General features: G+C 51.5%; 1 protein-coding gene across 1 annotated transcript; it reads left to right on the top strand.

The window, feature by feature from the left end:
• The first annotated feature begins 1,738 nt into the window (after window positions 1–1,738).
• Window positions 1,739–9,566, top strand: LOC122212069 (tubulin alpha-8 chain). The gene is made up of 5 exons (XM_042925754.1): window positions 1,739–1,939; window positions 3,581–3,803; window positions 4,910–5,058; window positions 6,553–7,233; window positions 9,172–9,566. Exons 1-5 carry the CDS (start codon window positions 1,739–1,741, stop codon window positions 9,463–9,465), a joined length of 1,548 nt encoding a protein of 515 aa, XP_042781688.1. The 3' UTR covers window positions 9,466–9,566.
• Window positions 9,567–14,726: the final 5,160 nt, after the last annotated feature.

Genomic DNA, 14,726 nt, shown 5'->3' with positions numbered 1-14,726 from the left:
GAATCTGAAGCAGGGTGCAGGCTCTGAGCTGTCAGCACAGAGCCAGACCCGGAGCTCGAACCCACGAACCATGAGATCATGACCTGAGCTGAAGTCAGACACCCAACCGACTGAGCCACTCAGGTGCCCCCAAGGGCATTTTTCACTGGCAGACACGACCAGCTGGTGAAACGAATTCCTAGTAGGGCAAGGCAAGGAAGAGATGGTATTGAGTTTATCACTTTTTTGAGTTTATGCCCAGATAGCTTCATTTTCATCACTGATATGCCCACATTCAGTGGGATGTAACATTTGACTTGTTTTGCTTGGGGCAGTGACAATGAATAATCATGCCTTAGCTTTGTATATACAAGGATTTTCAAAGTACTTATTTGAATGTTCACCCACACTCACTGTATCCCTTGACCAGAGACATCCACTTTAAAGCTGGCAGCCTCATAAAACACAAGGGTTGAGATCAAAGAACACTCTTCAGAGTTTGAAGTTAACCTTTGCACCCAGGATTTAAACCACCAAGCCACCTAAACAAGCATTTAGTTTCAAAATATTTCAGGGTACTGAATGACATGTCTAGAGTCTTGTGGAAAAAAACAGGTGCAGGAATCCAGGGGGCAGCTGATCTGATGTCACACTGGTGAGTGACACAGTAACTTTGGGTCTTTCTGGGTTCTATCAACAGAAAGTCGTTACAGCTACAGATTTTTCTAAAGCAACAATTCGAGTCTCCTGGTCTGACTGGCATAATCTGGGTGCAGTCACTTTTCCAGTGGGAGGTGAGAATAGGAGATGATAGATGCTTCGGGTTCCTCTGGAATGTGCTGAACAAATACTAAGGGTAATCATTGCGGGGAGTCCAGTCACTTGATAAAACCGAATGCCAGTTAATCCTCCCAAACTAGGAAATGGACTAATTTGTTGTGCTCAGGTATTTAGAAGTAAAACGTCCATCTCAGACAGCCAGGAAACAGCTTGGGAGAGGAAAAACTGTGTGTATGCCCCTTAGCAGGGAAACATACGAAACCACCACCAGGAAAAAAAGAAATACACCAGTAACATCTACGTATTGCCTAAAATACTGCTTATCACATCACCCCTCTGATCAATAATCCTCAAGGGTGCCCCATAGCCAGTGGAATTATGTGCAAACTCTTCAGAGTAACATTCAAGTCCCCACCTTGTTTTGCCATGTTCCCCCCACGAGTCCTCCTCAATCTGCTTTAGCCAGCCTGGACCCTTTGCTCTCTTGGTAATCTGAGTCACCTGACCTGGAGCGCTGGCCACAAAGGGAAGTAAACTTCAATTACCTGCGCCTGGAATGTTCTCTCCCACACCTGTCTGGCCAACCCTCCCCCACCCTAGCCGCATTTCCTCCCGCCTCAGAGCCTCCCGGTACCTGGTTCTCATCACAGTATCTTTCCTTCTCTAGCGGTTGCTGAGCTCATGTCTGCGCCACCGTCCGAGGCTTATGCACTTTTCGAACTAGGTCCGCCCCGTTCCCCGTGTAAAGACCTAAGGCAACAACGGAATAAGGGTATTGCTCCAGAGCTCCAACCTCTCAGATCCAGCACACGCCCCATAGAGAAAGAGAGGGTCGAGCAGACCTGGAGGACTCGGACGACCGAGGCTTTCCCTCCCTTTGGTTTTACAAACTGCCCAATGACCGGCTGCGGCGGGGATATTTCATAAGCTCCCGCCCAATAACGGAGAGGGGGGCGGGCCTCGGCGAGAACAAGACCCAATGAAAGACGAGCAGGGAACCGGGCCCTGTCCTGCCGCGGCCCAATGGGAGCGCCGCTGGGAGGCATGGCCGGCAGCTCGGCGGGGATATATAAGACCCCCACTAGCCGCTCCGCACCGGGATTCGTGGTGTTGCTGGAGACTCGTAACGCGTCCGCAGTCAACGACCCTCCGCAAAGGTCACCTGTCGGGAACAACCATGGTGAGAGGGAGCTGGGGGCACTCGCGGAGTGCACGGTGAGGGGGTACTGCACGGGAGACCGTGCTGGGGGTGCCCGGGGGTCCCCGGTAGGGGCCGGCTGTGTGGCAAAGAGGGGAGGCCGGGGCGCCAAGCAGCCCAGGGTGTGAGGGGCTGCGCGGGGCTTCTCGGAGAGTTTGGCGGGGATTCACGGTGACCACGGTGTGGAGGCTCTGCGGAAAGCCCAGGACGCCCGCGGCGTCCAAGCGCTGCTTTTCTGCGCCCCCTTCCCCGGGAGAGGCGGATGCGAGCTGGAGAAGTGCGCGCTCCAGCAGCGGACCGGAGACAGGTGGCGCCGGGGCACGGGGTCGGCGGGGCGCGGGCGGGGCTCGTCCCGCGCTGAGCTCAGCCTGGGGCCCCCAACCCCGGCGCCGCGGTGCAGCGCGCTGCGGAGTCAGGAACCTGGACCCGCCCGGGTTTCTCCCGCTGCGGCCCGGGACAAAGAGGCGCCCGCCCCCAGCTGCAGTCCCCGCCCACCTGTGAAGTCACACTCCCGCGCTGGAGGCCGGACCTGGGCGGACCTGCAAACTCCAGCAGGTTTCTCCAGTTCTGAACTGTTCCCTGAATGCCTTTGTCTTGCGCGGCCCAACTCCGGCCAGAAGTCAGACCTTGGCCCAGACCTGTCCGGGGGTGTCCGTGAGCTTCTGGTGCCTAAGGAGGAAAATCCTTTGCTGAGCTTCTGGTGCCCAAGCCCCTGAAGTCCCTCAGTTACATCGAAGAGCTCGGGGTGTGAACACAGGCCCCAGGGCCTCACAGGAATCTTGATCCCCGCCTGTGTTCCGGGCCCGTGTAAAGGCCCTGGGGCCGTCTTGCAGGACAGCTGGTGAAATTGCCACACTATTGCCGACTGTCTTAGAAGACCCCCTCCGCGTCTGGGAAGCGTGTGGCCCTTTCAGACAGATCCTCTAGACGCAGGGTTGGGGGTGAAGGACCAGAAGACAGGAGAGTCTGTCCCTTGCAGGAGTTATCTCAGGAGGGCTGAAAGGTGGGGTGAGCTGTCTCCGTGACTGTTGAGCAGTACTTCTCTGGATGGACTCTGTACTGCAGTGGGCAAGGACAAGTGTCCAGAGTCGGGGTATAGCACCCCAAAAGGGGAGTTTCTGGGTAAACTTTCAAATTGGCTGTAACTCCAGAGCCACTTCCTCAGTTAATCCACAACAGACCTGATACTCTTCAGCACCTTCAGGGTGTGGAGGACCCAGAGTCCCCACTGGGGGAGACCCCTCCTCCTAGGGGTCCGGTGCTAGAGGCTTCTGGGGGGGCCCATCTTGGTGTGTGAGACTCTGGCCTTCCTGTGCCATCCCAGCCGGCACACAGGGCACGAGGCAGTGGGATTTGGCTGCTTGGCATCAGTTTTTTCTAGTTCCTGCCCCTGAAGACCTAGGCTTAGCTGCCTTTGTTCTCAAGCCCTCAGAAAATGAAAAGAAAATGAGGTAGTTTGGCTCCCAGTGTGGGGAGGTCTGGAAAGGGAACCTAGTCTTTTGGGTTTCAGACCAGGCCTCGGTCTCCAGGGAGGAAAGATAAAAGGGTGCTTCCAGGGCCTTTTCAAGCCCCACCCCACACCCTCCCTCCTCCATTCACACCACTGCTCTGCTTCCCCAACAGCGCGAGTGTATCTCCATCCATGTGGGCCAGGCCGGGGTGCAGATGGGCAATGCCTGCTGGGAGCTCTACTGCCTGGAGCACAACATCCAGCCCAATGGCACCATGCCCAGCGACAAGGCACTGGGCAGCGGTGATGACTCCTTCAACACCTTCTTCAGTGAGACAGGGGCTGGCAAGCACGTGCCCCGGGCTGTCTTTGTGGACCTGGAGCCTGCTGTCATAGGTGAGTGGGTGCTGTGGGGGGTTCCCCTCCTCTGGCCCATGTTTTTTTTGCGAGCCCCAAAGTCTGCGGGGAGCTCTGCTTAGGGGGAAAAGCTCTTGAAATGCAGGCGACGCCCTGCCAAGAACAACACTGAAGTCTGTTGCTTTTGTCTAGACTCTGACTTCAGGAGGGGTCCTGGGGGCTTTCTGTGCTGAGAGGGGATATCAGTCAATCCTCTCTCTCTGCCCGGAGACTGCCAGATGTTTGAGTCAGGGACCAGACCCAGAATGAAGACTGCAGAAAAGTGTGGATATGAAAGCAGAAACTTTAAACTTCCTTTCTCCTACCCACAGACTCTTGAGGATAATATTGCCTAAGGAACTGGGCACTGAGAACATTCTTAGTGGCCCCCTGCTAAACTTTAACTGAACCGGGCCCCTTAATAGCATGTGGATGGACCTATGTGAACTTGGCTGTTGCTGGCTCCCAGGGGGTTCTCTGCTTCTTCCTTTCTGCATCTGGATCTCCTCAGTTTCCTATTCCTAAAAACTTTCCTCCTCCTCCCATCTTTCTAAAGACATCTTTGTAGATGGTAAACTGTGGACTGGGTTTTCTGCATTAGTCTATGTTCTTATCCCAAGCAAAAGTCAAATGAGGGGCGCCAGGGTAACTCAGTCAGTTAAGTGTCTCACTCTTGGTTTCAGCTCAGGTCACGATCTCCTGTCCATTTCCCGCCTCTCCGCGGGGCTCTATGCTGACAGCACAGAGCCTGCTTGGGATTCTCTCTCTCCCTCCCTCTCTCTCTCTGCCCCTCTGCATGCTCTCTCTCAAGATAAATAAATCTTTAAAAAAAAAAAAAAAAAAGGTGAGATTCTCTTAGACATCCTCTGATCCCTCAGCAAGTGCAAGTTGCTCTGAGGGCAGGGACTATTAAAGGCGCCCCTGACCTACCCCCTCACAGGCCCAGGTAAGGACTTTGCAAGTGGGTCTCTGGAAGGCTGTTTGCTGTCCATGCTCCGTCTTGCGGTTACGCCCAGGGGAGCTTAGCAGCCTAGGTCCTAGCGCCTGTGTCCTTGTGGGGGATGAGACCAGCATCTCTTACCTTTGCCCTCTTTCTTCCCCTCAAGATGGGGTAAGAACTGGCATTTATAGGCAGCTCTTCCACCCTGAGCAGCTGATATCTGGCAAGGAGGATGCTGCCAACAACTATGCCCGAGGCCACTACACGGTGGGGAAGGAGATCATCGATCTTGTGCTGGAGCGAATCCGAAAACTGGTGAGCGGACCAGGTGCCCTTGGCACCTGCAGGCGATCAATGTGTCTTTACCCTCCCTTCCTGGCCTGGGAGGCCTGCCGTGTGCGGAAGAAACGGAAACCACAGGCCTGTGGCTCTGACAGGAACCCCACGTGTCCTTACGGCTCCTTCCGCTTGTCTGTCACCTTGGCTTCCCCTAGGGGGAGCTGTGTATCCTGGGTGTGGATCTAGGGCTAGCAGCCCGAATAACCTGTTCTACCCTGAGTCTGTGGACTCAGGCTTCCGGCCTGCTGGTGCCTCGCTATGCCAGGTCTAATTGTCCAATCCAAGCCTTCTTTGAGCTTTGATCCCTCTCTAGCCCCAGCAGGTAGGAGGAAGCTGCCTTGGCAGCCTGGCTTGTTCTTAGATTCCTAAACAGTACTTTTATGCCTGGGAGAGACTCCTGCTTACTGGTTAGTTTTTAACCGCTTCCCAGTTTACCTCATCCCTTGCCTGAGGCACTGAGAACCAGGAGTGAGGCCAACTAGGAGCCAGCACTTTGGCACTGGTCCTCTAGAGGGATTGTTCAGACATACTCTCTGCTGCTCCCTAGTCGAGACTGAGGACTTCCATTGACTTGAGGAATGGGATTCCATGCTTTCTAACGCAAAGTACTCCCTAGGCTTAGGATTTTCTTGAAGGGTTTTTCCGGGGTGGGGGTGGGGGGTGTTTTTTGTTACCAGTTTGCATAAAGCCTGCTTTTAATGTATTTTTATTGAGAGGTAATTGGCATAGCATTAGTTTCAGGTGTACTATGTAATGAACTGATAGACGTATATATTGCAAATAAATGGAGAGTTTTTTAATGCTACGATACCCATGTGTCCGGTATAGATTGATGCTCTTCTAGTCCAAGGCCCAGCTATATCAGAAGTTACCGTGTGTACTTGTTAAACCTACAGGTTCCCGGGTTCCACTCGGAAGTGAGGGGATTGGGAACCTATATGTTCAACAGGATACCACCACTGCCTGCCCCCAACTCCCACTCTCCTGCAGCCAGGTGACAGAGCTACTGAGCTGAGAGGGCCCAGCTCTCTGACTACGAGTCCTATGTCCCACCTGAGCCTCCCCTCCCCCCTCCCCTCACTTGCCACCACATGCACACAGCAGTGTCCTTCTGGGTCATCTGTCCCCTAGAACTCCAAACCCCTTGTAGGTATTCTCTTCTCACCTCTACAGAGGCAAAGCAAAAGAGCATGAGAGAACTTTCTGGAGTCATGGAAATTTCTATATCTTGATTAGTTTGGTAGTATAGGTATACACACTTGTCAAACCATTCACTGTACATGCAATAAAATATATACACTTCAGTACAAGCTATGCTTCAGAGTTTTTTTTTTCCTTCTAAATATAGAAGTGAATACTGTCGTAGTTGCATCACAGTAGCCTTGCAGACAGAAGAGCGTTGTCAGAAGGGGGGGGGGGGGGGCGGGTGATAGGCCGTCTGTACCCTAACAGTGTTCTCTCCTACCCTAGACAGACCAGTGCACCGGGCTTCAGGGGTTCCTGATCTTCCATAGCTTTGGGGGTGGCACTGGCTCAGGCTTCACCTCCCTGTTGATGGAGCGGCTTTCTGTTGACTATGGCAAGAAGTCCAAGTTGGAATTTGCCATCTACCCCGCCCCCCAAGTGTCCACAGCGGTTGTAGAACCCTACAACTCTATTTTAACCACGCACACTACCCTGGAGCACTCAGACTGTGCCTTCATGGTGGACAACGAGGCCATCTATGACATCTGCCGCCGCAACCTGGACATCGAGCGCCCCACCTACACCAACCTCAACCGGCTCATCGGCCAGATTGTGTCCTCCATCACTGCTTCCCTGCGCTTCGATGGTGCCCTCAACGTGGACCTCACAGAGTTCCAGACCAACCTGGTGCCCTACCCCCGCATCCACTTTCCCCTGGTGACCTACTCCCCCATTGTCTCAGCCGAGAAGGCCTACCACGAGCAGCTGTCCGTGGCAGAGATCACCAACGCCTGCTTTGAACCCTCCAATCAGATGGTCAAGTGTGACCCTCGCCACGGCAAATACATGGCCTGCTGCATGCTCTACCGTGGAGAAGTGGTGCCCAAGGATGTGAACGCCGCTATTGCCACGATCAAGACCAAGCGCACCATCCAGTTTGTGGACTGGTGTCCCACGGGTTTCAAGGCAAGCCGGGAATGAAGCGGGGGAGGAGGGGTTCGCATGCTGCCTGTGTACCTGCTAGAGGGGAGATTCCTAGAGAGCCCCAGAGCATGGAAACAAAAGTGCTAGGGATGGGGAGAATCGGGCAAATCACGACTTTTTTATTTGACTTGAAAGCTTGCCCTTACAAAGGGAAAAGTAGGTTTCGTGTCTCTTAGCCTGGCAAATAGGCACTCCTTAGGTTTGCCAGTCAGGTCAGGGAACCCGTCGTTGACATGTGCCAGGGACATACCCACAGAATCCGTCTCCTCGGAAGGGAGTGCTTTTGGAAGCGCGGAAAAGCCTACCATTCAGATAATGGGCAAGACGTGGGTCAGAAGTCTATGAATGCAATCTCTTGAGGAGTAATGAGGAAGAATCTGTTTATATGCCCCGTTCTTTCGTCAGTCTACATTCCCAGAGGGTACTGGGCATATGACCTAGTTTTAAGTTTTATGGGTTTTGTTCCAGTGTGCGATTAGAAAGATTAAAGGTGGCAGCTGAGGCATTTAAGAAAAACACAGAGCTTCCTTGCACTGTTGCAGACGTGACCACAACTGGAGGCGAGGCAGGGACTCCTGGTCATAAAGATAATAGCTGCTTGCTAGTTTTGAGAGCTGTCCTATAGCTCAGAACTAGAAACCAGGGGTAGGAAGTCTGGGAGGCGGATTCTCCCAGCTCCATATTAGGAAAGCTTTAGCTACTCAGAGGAAGAGTAGACCGCCTTCAGGAAATAGTAAGCTTGCTCTCATTAGAGGCATTAAGGGGGAAGCTGACCTTTTTTTTTTTTTTTTTTTTTTTTTTTCCCCAAACACTGAATATGAAATGTATTTATGTGTTCTGAATAGAGCAATGTCTAAAGTAGATTTTCCCAAGGTTTTCTATTTTTTAAAACTATTTTCTAAACTATAGGAAAGTGGAGAGATTAGTTAACAACCATATACCCACTACCTAGATTCAACATCTGACTCTGCTAGGTTTCCTTTATTTTTGCTTTGCTGATCCATATAAACTCATAGGTATTACACACAAGTTTGTTTTGTGTCTAACAAAATTAATAACACTTCTCTAAAGTAAGAATACCTAGTCAGTATTCAAACTTTCCCAATTTCCACAAATGTGCTCTATAGTCAGTGTTTCAAAGTCAGGGTATAATCAAGGATTAGGCATTATATTTGTCTCTTAAGTCTTTTTTTTTTTTTTTTTTTTTAATGTTTATTTTTGAGAGAGAGAGAGACAGAGCACAAGCAGGGAAGGGGCAGAGAGAAAGGGAAACACAGAATCTGAAGTGTGCTCCAGGCTCTGAGCTGTCAGCACCGAGCCCGACGCAGGGCTCGAACTCAGGAACTGTGAGATCACGACCTGAGCCGAAGTTGGACGCTTAACCAATTGAGCCACACAGGCACCCCCATCTCTTAAATCTTTTAATGTAAAACATCCACCCTTTTTCTTTTTTTTTTTTTTTTATTATTTAAAAAAAAATTTTTTTTTTTAACTTTTTTTTTTTTTTTTGAGACAGAGACAGAGCATGAACGGGGGAGGGGCAGAGAGAGAGGGAGACACAGAAACAGAAGCAGGCTCCAGGCTCTGAGCCATCAGCCCAGAGCCCGACGCGGGGCTCGAACTCACGGACCGTGAGATGGTGACCTGAGCCGAAGTCGGACGCCCAACCGACTGAGCCACCCAGGCGCCCCCATCCACCCTTTTTCTTGATGGTGACTTTGAAGGGACTAGTCTTACCATCTTGAAAGTCCCACATTCTGGATTTGTTTTCTGGTGGTAGTTAACTTGTTCCGTTATCCCTGTGCTTCTTGCAGCCTGGCAAATGTCACACGCCGGTTGACCGGCCCCTTTCCCAGTTATGGGAACCCCTTCCAGGGAACGCAGAACCCAGGGCTTACACTACTTGCTGTTTCTTCTTAGGTTGGCATTAACTACCAGCCGCCCACCGTGGTGCCTGGGGGAGACCTGGCCAAGGTGCAGCGGGCAGTCTGCATGCTGAGCAACACCACGGCCATCGCCGAGGCCTGGGCCCGCCTCGACCACAAGTTTGACCTGATGTATGCCAAACGGGCATTTGTGCACTGGTACGTGGGCGAGGGCATGGAGGAAGGAGAGTTCTCTGAGGCCCGAGAAGACCTGGCTGCCCTGGAGAAGGATTATGAAGAAGTGGGAACAGAGTCTATGGACGGCGAGGACGAGAGTGAGGAGTTCTAGGGGTCCCGGCACCTGCAACGCCTGGGCTCTCTCCCCGGTTTTGTGTCTCTCGTTCCACTGTTTCCCTAACCCCCTACAAATACAATCAATGTCTCAAGTGATGTGGAGCTCTGTGATGTGGAGTTCTGCCCAGCTGTGGGCCTTCACTAACTTTCCCAACTGCCTTGTTGCCCTTGTAAGTTAAGGGCCAGGGTGGCCTCTGCCTCTAGGGATGGATTGCAGCCAGGGGAATGCCTAATGGAGGAACGATGGTGCTGTCCCGTGCAATCAGACCACCTGACTAATGTTCAGGGGCTCAGGACCCGTGCTGTGGTGCTTTGACTTCATGGGGTGGTTCCCTGTGTATCCCCTTATCCCCAGCCCACCGCAAGGAAAGGTAAGCCTTGTAGAGGTTCTGGTGAAAGCTGCTGAAACTTTACCCGTGCCCCCTGCCATTCTGGGGCAGAACGACTGTCTCCATCTCAATGCCAGGAAGGAATCCAGCGTTTTAACCTATCCTCCCTCCTCATGGCCAACAGAGGGCAGTAGAGGTTGAATCCACATGAATTCACAGGCCATTCTGCAGCAGCCATCTTACAATTTAGGGCTCTACCCCGATGCCATATAAGGGCACTGGGTCCAAGAACCAGCATTCCAAAAGACGGGGGTCTTCAGCCTGGGGCTGTGAACATCTGAAATAATTTTTAAAGTGATTATGAGCCTTTTAAGGCAAAAACTATTTTTTATTTTCAAAGGGGTCCCTGCTGAGAAAGGGACTATTTATTGTTCTGGGATCTAGCCACATAAAGTCTTAGAGATCAGTGCATCAGTCAGGAGAAGGGCCTGGCAGGAGCTAAGCAGTAAACTGGATGGACCCTTCTAGCACAGCCCAGGTTCAAGGAGGTTTCTCTTTAATGTGCTTAACAAATCTCAGCCAGGCAGAAATGTATTCTCTGAAGAGGAGGGATATCTCCATGGGGCCAGGTTCTGCCCCTGGCAAGACCGTTGAGGAGAACCCAGCCCAGTCCCCAACCCCTACCCCCCCCCCCCCCCCAGATGGGTAGGACCTGTGTTTTTGGCCTAAATCTAACTGCTTTGATTTTCAAACATTTAATTCTAGCATTTCACTCAGATGTGTCTCTGCTTTTTTTAGGCACCAGTGAGCCTTGGGGCTACCTGAATGGGTCACTTAGTGACCTTGCTCTGGGTTCAGGGGACAAGTTTATTAATGTTAACCTAGGAACTAATCCCCAACATCAATGAGCCTTGCTTGATTGATCCCTGGGAGCGGTTTAGTAACCTACAACTCATTAGCACAGTGCTCAGATCCGGAAGACTTTGACCCCTACAGTGAAGCTGCATGTACTTAATAGGGGCTGTGGACCTATGCAAATTACCAGTCCCAGGCAATGGGTCTGTTTGTGAAGGTCCTCAAGGACTTAAGGGCTTGGGTTAGAGGTGAAGTTAAGGTATAGAAGGAAGGGAAGGAGGTTAGAAAAACCTGGCCAGTGCCCATTCAAGGACCTGGATCTGTCTGTGTTCAGCAAGTTCAGCAAGACATCCAGCCTGCTCTGCCGGTGTCTTCATCCAGAAACCAAGAGCAGATATTTTAACTCTTTCCCTGCTTTTTCCCTCACTGGACACATGAATTCACACATACTGGCACTTCTTCCTCTGTTGGTTCAAACCACCATGTTGAGAGACCTCTCTTCCCCTACAAGTGCCCCAGGCGTTGGGAAGGAGAATGGCCAATGAGGGTTGGACACCTAACCCTGAGGCTCTCCTGTGATGAGAGACCAGATAAAGTGAGTCAGTTACAAGTGGGCGGAACAAACTAGATAATTTATTTGGATAAACCTGCAGCTGCCATTACCTTCTCTCATGGCCCCAAACTGGAATAAGTGTAAGTCACATTCTCTCTTCCCACTTCCTATATCCCTTTTCTGTGTAGATTTTCAAAATATGCAGGAAGAATCTTTGTTCAGTCTGTGTCTGGACTCAATGCCCCTCCCCCAACACCCACCACCGACCCCCAAACAGTCATTTCCCTGGGTCCCCAGAGAGAACCTTGCCTGGGTTCCTTTCAAATTAGGGAGTCCTTGGTGGGTTAAGGATGGAGAAGTAGAGAAATTCTTGCCTGGGGAGTTGTGGTCTGAAATTTAAAGGCACTTAAGAGTCTTTTTTTTTTTTTTTTTTTTTTAATGTTTATTTATTTTGAGAGCCTGAGAGGGCGTGTGAGCAGGGTAGAGAGAGAGAGAGAGAGAGAAAGAGAATCCCGAGCAGACTCTGCACTGTCGGCATGGAGCCCAACATGGGGCTCAAACCCACAAACCGAGACTGACCATGACCCGAGCCCAAATCAAGAGTTAGATGCTCAACCAACTGAGCCAGCCAAGTGTCCTAGGCACTTAGAGTCTTCACAAGTACTCTACTTAAAGCATGAGCCTAAAGTAAGCATTCCCCTTACTCAGCTGGGATTTTCTCGAAGGCATTTTTACTGGGGCTCACGGCAGATGGACTCCGGTCCTGGCCATCACAGGGTCTACACCGGCAGGTACCACCACCTTCCGTTTGTGACTGACCCAGAACCCGGGAGCCCTGTGGAAAGTGGAGTCCTTGGAGAGCAGGGTGGTTATCCTGCTGGTGATCCAGAACAACGCTAAAAGGAATTAGCCTGAGTGACAGGGAAGTTTAGAGCACCTCCAAAGCAGCTAGCTCATATCAGAAGTTTAACAAAAAAATCCCTGCCCTCAAGAAAGTATAGAGGGGACAGGAGGGAGGCCTTGGCTGTTTCTCTCTCTCTCTCTGGTGCTGTTACTCACTAATGCCTGGTTTCCATGCTGTTCCTGCATATTCCCTGAACTGTGCCTGAACCACTGGGCACCAGAGCCTTTTAGATTCAACTGCTCTGGGGTGTAACTTTGTTTCCTTTTTGATGTGTCTGCCAGTTTTAAGGTGGAAGGCAGGATCCTGGGGATTTTTGACCAGGCTCGTTACTCTTGCCTCTTTCCTGCATCTGCACCTGCGAACCTTCCCAGGGCTTCTAGTTCCTTTGGAGTTCGTGACGCGAGTCCTCTTGTAGGCATTCGGTGTTAATGCACTAGTCCTCCCGCTTACCCATCCGCTGCCTCTCGAAGTCTTCCCTCTTGCCCAAAGCCGTCCGATTGGGGTGAGAAATGTGCACGGTGTGCCCAGAGGAGCCAGGAAGCCCCAGCTCCACCAGGGGGAGGCTTCCGGAAGGACTGGCACTTGAGCCAGATACTGAAGGTGGGTTGGGGTATAGAGAGAGGGCGGGATGTTCAAGGCAGAGACAGGGAGAGGAAAAGCTATGGGTTAACACAGGTACATTAGATTCAAGGGACTGAGTAGTTTGTAGCTGAAACTTGAGACGGAAGAAGGGGAAGCTAGAAAAAAAAGATGACGGTAAATGACCTTGATTTTACCTTTCTTTCTTGAATATGTATTGAGCGCCCACTACACAGCATGGATTACTCTAGATGCTATAGGGAACCCATCAGGCAGCAAAGGAGTTTGAATTTTCTCCTGTATGAAATCTTCGGTGGCTGTCAAGGGCCAGCACCCAGGGATAAGCTGTCCTGAAAGCGGTGGTTCTCAACCTGGAGTGACGTTGCAAGACCTTTATGGCTGTCCCAGCTCGGGGGTTGGGGGTGGGGGGTTGTGGCGTGCCGTGGGTAGACAGCAGGGCTGCTGCTCAACATCCTACAAAGCACAGGACAGACCTCCCCTCAACAAAGAATTGTCTCGCCCGAAAGTGTCACTAGTGCTGAGAGGGGCGGGTTACCACGCACAGCGTGGTGGAGGGAGAGAGGCATTTGTAGTAATCCAGGTGATGGATAATGCCTCAACCAGAGCAGTGAGACGGGGAAGAGAAGGGGTCAGAATCCCAGTACTTAGTGATCAGTTGATGAGGCACGTGGAGAGAGTTGTGGATGACTGGATTTCTGCCTTGGACCGCATGAGATGCTGTCCTTCCGCGTTATTCCATTTAGATTTGGAGATGAACTCCGCTTTCGACACTGAATTAGTCTTCTAAGGCCGCCATATACAAAGTACCACAGACTGGGGGTGGGGCTTCCACGACAGAAATGCATTTTCTCAGGATTCTGGAGGCTGGAAGTCCGAGATCAAAGTTCTCAGCAGGATTGGTTTCTTCTGAAGCTCCACTCCTTGCTTTATAGATGGCCGTCCTCTCCCGGCGTTTTCACATGGTCTTCCCTCTGTGCCTGTCTGTGTCCTAATTTTCTCTTACAAGGACACCAGTCATATAGGACTCACCCCTACGCCTTTATCTTAATTACCTCTTTAAAGGTCCTATCTCCAGGGGTGCCTGGGTGGCTCAGTTGGTTAAGTGTCCGACTTCGGCTCAGGTTGTGGATCTTGCGATTTGAACCCCACATCGGGCTCTGTGCTGACAGCTTGGAGCCCTGGAACCAGCTTTGGATTCCGTGTCTCCCTTTCTCTCTGTCCCTCCACAACTTGCACTCTGTCTCTCTCAAAAATAAATAAACATTTTTTTTAAAAAATCCTATCTCCAAATACGGTACCACTGGGAGGTATTTCAGCATATGAATTTTGTGGGGGCACAATTCAGCCTCTAACAGATGTTGAGCTGAAGTTGCCTGGGGGCTGGCCAGATGCTCTGAAACCCAGGAAGTCAGGATTTGAGGGTCAGGGCGTGAGGTCACCAGTGGAGAGTACAGAAGGACAGAGAGTACAGAAAGACCCCTCAGAGTGCTGCAGCCCACAGGGGCAGAGACTCCCCAGCCCAGGGGAGAGGACAGTCGCAGAAGGCAAGGGTACAGGATGTGTTTTAGTCCTCAGCCATAGTGTCAGCAGCAACCGAGGCAGATGGCCACTTGTGCGGCTACACCTGTAGGTGGGAGGTCAGAATGCCTGGCTTCTCTTTTTTTTACTTAAAGTACAAGAATTCACCTTTGATTCATTCACATGAACGGCAGGAAAGGAGGTAGACACTATTCAAGGCTTTCGATCTTCTGGGGGAGCGGGAAGAGGCATCTAAATCCACCAGGCGTCCTTGAGGGCCCTGGGAATCTGCAAATGGCCAGTTCGTCCAGCCGCAGACATTGCCCCACCCCCTCTGAACCCTCAGGGCCCTAGACCCCTCAACACGGCCACTACCAAGGGGTCCTGGCACACAGGGCCCGAAACCGACTGCCACCTGAGTCTAAGCTTAGAAGGAAAGAAACAGGAAGAAGATATGTGAACAGATCACAGCATAATGTGGCAAAGATGAGTAGAAA

Source organism: Panthera leo, chromosome F3 (genome assembly GCF_018350215.1).
Source record: "Panthera leo isolate Ple1 chromosome F3, P.leo_Ple1_pat1.1, whole genome shotgun sequence".
Taxonomy (NCBI): domain Eukaryota; kingdom Metazoa; phylum Chordata; class Mammalia; order Carnivora; family Felidae; genus Panthera; species Panthera leo.
The sequence above is the reverse complement of the archived record's forward strand: the minus strand, read 5'-3'. Positions and strand labels throughout refer to the sequence as shown.

Coding starts and splice junctions, on each gene's coding strand:
- LOC122212069 (XM_042925754.1), top strand. CDS start 1,739: ATGAAAGACGAGCAGGGAACCGGGCCCTGTCCTGCCGCGGCCCAATGG. Junction 1,940..3,580: donor ACCTGTCGGGAACAACCATG/GTGAGAGGGAGC, acceptor CTTCCCCAACAG/CGCGAGTGTATCTCCATCCA. Junction 3,804..4,909: donor CCTGGAGCCTGCTGTCATAG/GTGAGTGGGTGC, acceptor CTTCCCCTCAAG/ATGGGGTAAGAACTGGCATT.